This window comes from Trachymyrmex septentrionalis, unplaced genomic scaffold, assembly GCF_001594115.1.
Source record: "Trachymyrmex septentrionalis isolate Tsep2-gDNA-1 unplaced genomic scaffold, Tsep1.0 scaffold81, whole genome shotgun sequence".
Taxonomy (NCBI): domain Eukaryota; kingdom Metazoa; phylum Arthropoda; class Insecta; order Hymenoptera; family Formicidae; genus Trachymyrmex; species Trachymyrmex septentrionalis.
The window spans coordinates 1,312,243-1,320,203 of record NW_017305997.1 but is presented as its reverse complement, the minus strand read 5'-3'; the positions used below and the strand labels follow the sequence as shown (position 1 = coordinate 1,320,203).

Sequence of the window (7,961 nt, the reverse complement as noted above, 5' to 3'; positions counted from 1 at the left end):
TATATATATATATAGAGGGTTTGATTAAATTTTACATGCCAGAAACAATACCATAAAAGCAGTTCTAAAAAGAAATTTTTATGAATTCAACGCTTTTCATTACAGTGTGAATTGATTTTCTTATTCTTTAACAGACATCAGAGAGAGTGTATTATTTTTTATTTATTAATTCCAATTTATTAATTTTATTTTAATTCTTACTGCTTCTTTCTATTCGATAATTTTTATTAATAAATATGTGAAAAGAAAAAAAATGTTTCTTTTCAAATATTTTTATTAATTTTCATTTTTTTTCAAATATTTTTATTAATTTTCCTTATAATTTATAGTATTTCAATATATTTTAGTGTTACAATTTACGTTAATAAATTTGTAAAAATGTATGTTTTGTATTATACTTTTTATTTTTGTTACGCATTTTTGAAAAATTATCTTTAGGGGGAATTCAGCATAAATCAGTCTTTAATTTCTTTGAATAAATCTGTAAAAATATTAAATATATTAGTCTTATTTTTCGTTATTTTGATTACTCTTTATTTAGAATTTATAATATTTCGGTATTAAAAGTATTATTTATACTGAAATATATTCAACAATATTTCAGTTATTCTCATTTCCACGACTTCACAGTTGATTTTAATAATTTCAGAAATTTATTTTCATTAAGGATATTTTTAATAAATATGATACTTTCAAAGGAAGTATGATTTAGAAGATACTCAGATATATGACTTAGGCAATCATTTTTTAAATTATATCTTATACAGAATGTTACAAAAAATTTCATAATAAATTAATTTGTTATTAATTTGTTATGAAAAAGTTAACATATAATAATAGATATTTCTAAATGTAAAGCCACAATCTCCAATGTTTATTTGCGTAGAAATGTGTTACAATATAATAAATATAATAAAAAATAAATAAAAAATATCTATATAAAAAAAATATCTTGAGTAATATACATTCGATAATTCTATCCTATATTTTATCACGACAGGTGTTTATTTATATGTGATTTATAAAAGTATAATTTTTGGATGCGCGATTTACCTTAACGCTATGAATGTTCGAAGCTTTTGTTCGACCAATCAGAAGAAACAATTTTACTATTGTCCAATCCAAGAATATTGTAGCATCAAGTGATCGTATTGTCAACCTCTGTGTTGTCAGCATCGACCTTTGAGTGTCTTAATAATTGCCGTTTAGTGGAAACAAGGAACTACGTATAAACGAATATATTCGGATTTAACGTCTCAGAATCATTTCAAACAACGTCGCGACCGGTTCAAGTCACGTGTTTTCTCCTTTTAAGATATTATACAAAAATATATCTGAGTCTTTATATATATTTATAAAAACTTTTATTTACTGTAGTGTGAGTACTCTTATTTATTTTTTTATAAAATTTGTGTACATCCGATTTTTCTAATATTATTTTAATAAAGTCAAATATATTTATTATTCAAATATATTTTAATAAAGTCAAGTATATCAAATATATTATAATTGTAAACGTAATTATTTTTAATTAAATTATTTACATTTTGTATAATATTTAAAATATATTTGCTCCGATAAAATATTATATTTTAATATTTAAGAAACGTAATATAACACATTTATTAAATATGTAATATATTACATTTAAATATTTAAATATTTAGTTCTTAATATTAATTTCAAGTTTTAATATATTTATAAAAATTTAACATTTTAAAATATAGTATTTATTAAAGTTTTATTTATTTTATGTGTATCCATTTTTTGCTGAGTCAGCTTATTAATTTCAATTTTTATTTCGAGAGTTTAGTAATGCATTTGAATACTAATATATTTAAAGAAAATTTACATTTAATCTATCTAAAAATTAGATTCTTGCTTTTCGCATTATGTTATATTTATTTATACGTGATGTGTGTGTGTGAACCGGATGAATACATATACAATATTTTATACTACAAGATACAATGTTATACGTTAATTTCTGATTAAATTTTTTTTAAGTTTCTAAAGAACTTTTTTGTAGTGCTATTTATAGAATTTATTAATTTACAAAAGAAAAATTTAACACAAACTCTCTGAAAATAGAATTTGGAATATGCTCAAATTTTATTGTCCATAGAAATTTTATCTAATTTCCTCATACGAGGATTATGATTACACTTATTATTATATCGCAAACATTAAATTTATTTTTAAGATTTATCCATTTACTTATATCACCGTATCACGAGAAAAGTAATCTTTTTGATAGTAAAGCAACTAAAAGTGTAGAGTTTATTAATGACGCACATATTCAACTTTATAAAACAATAATTGAAAGAACAATAATTAGTAAATCGTAATTTGTCATATTAAAATTAAATTTTTTAATTTGTTTTTGTTTACAGGTTATGCGTTGTTTTGTGGTACTATTATTTATATACAGCTTTTTATATCCTTGTTCGTTTAATGGTAAGATATTCTGACAAGACAAAAATTTTATTCTTATTCTTAACTTTTTTTTTAATTAGACTTATTCTTAATTAATTTTTTGTTATACATCTACCTGTTCGAAGTTGTGCCTCGCACTAACGCATCAAAATATACATCAATCTAGAATTACATCATTTCTTTACTTGTATTTCGAAATATTGAAAAATGAAAATTGTGTTATAAGGATTGGACTCCAATTTTAAAACTCAAAAATGTCAAAATCTGCACGGTAAGAATTCATTCATATGCAGCAATGGGCAATGTATATTACTCTCCTATAGATGTGATGGAACTGACGACTGTACAGATGGCTCGGATGAAGAAGACTGCTACAATTATAGCGACGTGAGTATTATACAGCTCATGTTATTTGTTAAAAGTAAGATTTTTTTTTTAATTTTATCGATTTTAAGTCTACAATATAGAGTTTTAAGATAGATTATATACATATCTTCTTTTATTACAATTAAATCACACATTACGCATTTTGGAATCTTTTATTTTAAAATTTTCTATGTTTTCAAAAATCTGGAACTGCAGATATGTATAATCAGTAAATTGAATCAGCATACTTTTCTTTCGCTACAAATGATAATAGTTGTTTACTCCTTTTTAAATTTTATTTTTATTAATTATTTAATTAATTTTATCGATGAATAGTTTTCTTAAAAAAAAATTCTTTAGTCTTTTAGAAAAATTTTTTTAAATAATGCTTTATCTTTAAAGCCTTATATCTCAGTTCCATAAGAAGTATAGTATTCGCTTAAGTTATACCAATGCCTGAATAAAGTTTAATCGAAAAGACAATGGCTTATTTCTTAACTGTTTAATGTTACGTTAGAATGCGCAACATAATATAGGTGTGCGTAATATTAAACAATATAACTTTTTTCTGTTATCTTACAATTAGTCAGATTCTTCCATCAAATGCTCCAAACATGAATATAAATGCAAAAATAATAACTGCATACCGATAGCAAAGTTCTGCGACAGAATACAGGATTGCCTGGATGGAAGTGATGAGTACGACGATTGCGTGAAACACGTAAGTGAATCGGCGCAAAACTTTACACGTGTTATTAATAATTATCCTTTTCTTTTTATTTGCATTAATTCTCAATTTTGTTTTTGTTGTCATAGTTAAATTGCAATGGCAGATTCCAGTGTGTTGATGAACATTGTATATTTCATGAATGGGTTTGCGACGGTCTCAAGGATTGTCCCGATGGCAGCGACGAGTGGAATTGCAGTAATAATTTTTTATAAATATAGATTGTTTACTAATAACGATAGGATAATAAAAATTATATCTTATCATATAATAACGAAAGACTTTTTTACATTTTTCTGCAATTTTTTAGACGCAAATAAAACATCATCCGCGAATAATTGTAAAATAGAAAATTCCCAATATTTGTGTGAAAATCAACTATGCATTCCTCTTAAATTAGTATGCAATGGAAAGGATGACTGTAGTGATAAATCAGACGAAACTGGTTGTGAGTACTACGTTATACATATTTTAATATATTTTAATTGTTGCATTAACTTTTTTGCAACAAATTTTAATTATATTGTCCTTTATTTTACTTATATTGTCCTTGTCTTTTACTTAATTAACGTTTAAATCTTTCGTGATATAATCTTTGCGTGATTTGTTAAATTATATTTAATTTTTATTTTTATTTAGGTACATCCAGTTGCTCGGTAAAATGTGATCATGAATGCAAACAAACTCCTAAAGGAAGTATATGTTTCTGTAAACCGGGTTATAAATTACAAAGTGATAACCGCACTTGTACAGGTAAAATTGCAATAAACAAAAGCAATAACGATGCGAAAATCATGTCTCATTTGTCTAACAAATTTCTGTTTTGCAGATATCGACGAGTGTCAGATTTATGGTATATGCGATCAAGAATGTATAAATACTCCAGGATCGTATAGTTGCAGGTGTCAAACGGATTATTTCTTGCAACAGGACAAAAAAACTTGCAAAGCAATTGGTAAATTATAATAATTTGCGAATATGTGTAATTGCATATTGATTGATATTAGACTTTATAAAAATATGAATATTTCTTTAAAATTTAGCTGGCGAGGCTACGATAGTCTTCTCTGCAAAAACAGAGATTCTTGGCATGTATCACGATTCGCAAATATATTTTATAATTGCGAAACACTTAAATCGTGTGATCGGTGTTGCTATGAACGACAACCATATATATTGGTCGGATATTGAAAAAGATAGAGAGGTCATTGTAAGAAGTACTCCTCAAAATAAACACGAAGTCATCGTGATGATGGGTAAGCGCGCATGATGGATGCTGGAGTGACGGCAATCACCATGAATTATAATATTTACAACCAAAATTTTTGAACCGTTTTGATGGATTGCAAAATTTTTTTACAGAACTAAAATATGCATAAATAGAAAGTCCTAGTGTTTCCGTCCACAAAAAGAATCTTACAAAAATAAAAAATTTACTAATTTTTATGTGAAATGTCATATGGAATATTTCGAATAAAGTTTTCAGTTTTCATCAGTCCTGTAATGTAAAAATAGTTAATATTTATAAATAATATTATTAATAACATAAATATAGTTTAATATTGAGAAATATTTATAAATAGCATTAATATTTATTTATTCTTTTTCAACTATCATGTCTTCATATTTTTCTGTATTATTAATTATTTTTACATTATGAGAAAGACGCTGTATAGTTTGAAACGTTCTAATAATTTATTAAAAGAGAATTTTATTAAATTATAGATAATAATATCTGTTTTGATTGTTTATTGATCCACATACTTTCGAAATTGCAATTAAATTAATATTCAAAATTATATACTAATTTGTTTAAAAAAAAATAAAATGTGTATTTTTTTCTTTGAATACTCTCTAAATCTCGTGGAGAGAAATCTCACTCAAAGAAATTGAAAATTGAGCTAGTCTTGAAAAAAGAGTGAAAATATGGCCACTTGTTCAAGAGTGGCAGATTTTCACTCTTTTTAAAATAAGATTCACTCCTTTGAAGTGAATCTCATTTCAAAAGAGCAAATCTTACCTTAAAAAGAGTAAAAATCTGACACTCTTGAACAAGAGTATTTTTACTCTTTTTTCAAGACTGGCTCAATTTTCAGTCTCTTCAAGTGAGATTTCACTCCACGAGATTTAGAGAGTAAGTATTTTATAAAACAATCAATTTTTAAATAATGATTGTACATTGTAATTTTTTATTTTATAAATATCTTCTACACATTTTCTACATCTTTCTTATATAAAGGTTTGAAGGAGATATCAGCGATAGCTGTGGATTGGATCACACAAAATATATATTTTACGGATACTGGTTATAATCGTATCGGAGTTTGCAAAGACGATGGCACATATTGCACCATATTAATCAATGATACTGATAAACCAACAGGACTTGCTTTATTACCAACTCATGGGTAAATATAACAAATTTTATTATTTTTTAATAATCTAATAATCTTAATAAAAAAATCAGAAGAAAAAGAGAAAGAAAAAAGGCAAATTCTTATTAATTGATTTATTATTGTATCTGGAGTTTTGTTTTACTATAAATGGTATTTAATTAATTTAATATTATTTTATAAAGTGCTGATAAAATAATTGTTATTTTCAATATTTAACTAAACATTAAATTTTTTTAATTTTTGAAGCTAGAATTATAACGACATAAACTTAAATAGAAATGTATTAAGTATCTGTTACATTTATAGGAAAATGTATTGGTGTGATTGGAGTTCGAATCCACATATAGCAGTTGCGGGAATGGACGGCAAAAATATCCGTATTTTTGTCTCTAAAAACTTAAAAGCGCCACAAAGCCTAACTATTGACTATCCGACTAATCGATTATATTGGACGGATATCAAATTGAAGATAATCGAAACAATACGCTTAGATGGAACCGATCGAAGAGTTAATATTTCTTTTTTTATTGTAAAATATTCTAAAGTACAATATTATATATATTAAGATTCTACGATATATATTTATATAATTTAATTATATAAGCACAGCTTGTACTGCACGATATAATACAAGACCCATTTTCATTGGCGGTCTTTGAAAATAAATTGTACTGGAGCGACTGGGAATCCAAATCAGTAGAGTCCTGCAATAAATTTACTGGAAAGGAATGGAATATCTTACATCTTGGTCAACATTCACATTTCAGTGTGCACATCGATCACTCAGCAATAAAGCCCAAAGTATACAATTGTCTATTATGAAATTACTTTTACTTTGTGAAGAATATGTCGCAAAAAGTTTGCATTATCTTTTAATCAAATTTCAGATTGACAATCCATGTCATTCGAATCCGTGTTCTGAATTGTGCATGCTAAATCAGGAGAACGGATACACGTGCGCTTGTACTTTGGATAAAAAATTAAATGCCGACAATCATACTTGTCAAGGTAAATTCGTTAAAAAACCAAAGAAAAATATTAAATCTTTAGGACAATAATATTCTACATTATTAAACTTGGAATGTTAATAATAACAACGAATGCTTATCATATATTCTTAAATAAACATGAGACTATAATTTTAGAGGTGACGAAGAATTTATTGATTCTTCATAATACAATATTTACAAACTATTATCACGGAATGTTGGGAAAGCTGAAAACAAGAATTGCCTCGAAAGTATTTCTTCCTCAGGATATAGTATCTGATCCAACCTCTGGTATATGAATGAATTATTATTTCATCAAAAAAATATTTCAAACGCCAGTCTAACAATCGATCTTTAATGTTAACTCTTACAATTAAAACTTATTTAGGCCAAGTAATATGCTGTACAGTGACGGATCAATTTGAGAAAGCCATCGTACTCTTCGATCCAGTCACCGATACTTTTAAAAACACCATATTGCACAATGTTTCTTATTTTAGCATGGCATTTGATCATGTTGGTAATAATTTGTATATGACAAATAGACCAAGCAGCTCTATCAATGTATACAACGTAAAAACCCTGGCAATGACGGTCTTTTATTTTAAGGAATATGTTCCTTACTATATTACATTAGTACCTGAAGAAAGGTATGGTTGAATTGATTACAATTATTATTTACAAAATAGTATTTAATAACAAAGCAGTAAAATAAAATATATACTCTCCAAATTTCGTGGAGTAAAATTTCACTCGAAGAGACTGCAAATTTAATGGTAGATTTTAATTCTTTTTAAAGTCAGATTTATTCTTTAGGAATAAAATTTATTCCGAAGGAGTGAAATCTTAATCTCTTTTTTGGAAATTTCATCTATTTTGGAATTATATTCCAAAAAAGGGATTGAGATTTCACTCCTTTAGAGTGCATCTTATTTCAAAAAAATAAATCTTATTCTAAAAAGAATGAAAATCTGCCATTCTTAAACAAGAATGATCGTATTTTCATTCTTTTTTCAAGACAGATTAAATTTTTAGTCTCTTTGAATG

The 7,961-nt window shown here is 25.8% G+C and overlaps 1 protein-coding gene across 1 annotated transcript in view; it reads left to right on the top strand.

Moving 5' to 3' along the window:
- The first annotated feature begins 2,396 nt into the window (after nucleotides 1-2,396).
- Nucleotides 2,397-7,961, top strand: part of LOC108754828 (vitellogenin receptor) — a 13,097-nt gene continuing 7,532 nt past the window's right edge. Inside the window, exons 1-14 of the mRNA XM_018497451.1 lie at nucleotides 2,397-2,457; nucleotides 2,663-2,823; nucleotides 3,389-3,523; nucleotides 3,619-3,727; nucleotides 3,840-3,977; nucleotides 4,169-4,282; nucleotides 4,359-4,484; nucleotides 4,573-4,785; nucleotides 5,769-5,937; nucleotides 6,232-6,433; nucleotides 6,535-6,726; nucleotides 6,813-6,933; nucleotides 7,071-7,205; nucleotides 7,303-7,564. Coding sequence (XP_018352953.1) covers nucleotides 2,397-2,457; nucleotides 2,663-2,823; nucleotides 3,389-3,523; nucleotides 3,619-3,727; nucleotides 3,840-3,977; nucleotides 4,169-4,282; nucleotides 4,359-4,484; nucleotides 4,573-4,785; nucleotides 5,769-5,937; nucleotides 6,232-6,433; nucleotides 6,535-6,726; nucleotides 6,813-6,933; nucleotides 7,071-7,205; nucleotides 7,303-7,564 — 2,138 coding nt within the window. The remainder of the gene's footprint in view (nucleotides 2,458-2,662; nucleotides 2,824-3,388; nucleotides 3,524-3,618; nucleotides 3,728-3,839; nucleotides 3,978-4,168; nucleotides 4,283-4,358; nucleotides 4,485-4,572; nucleotides 4,786-5,768; nucleotides 5,938-6,231; nucleotides 6,434-6,534; nucleotides 6,727-6,812; nucleotides 6,934-7,070; nucleotides 7,206-7,302; nucleotides 7,565-7,961) is intronic.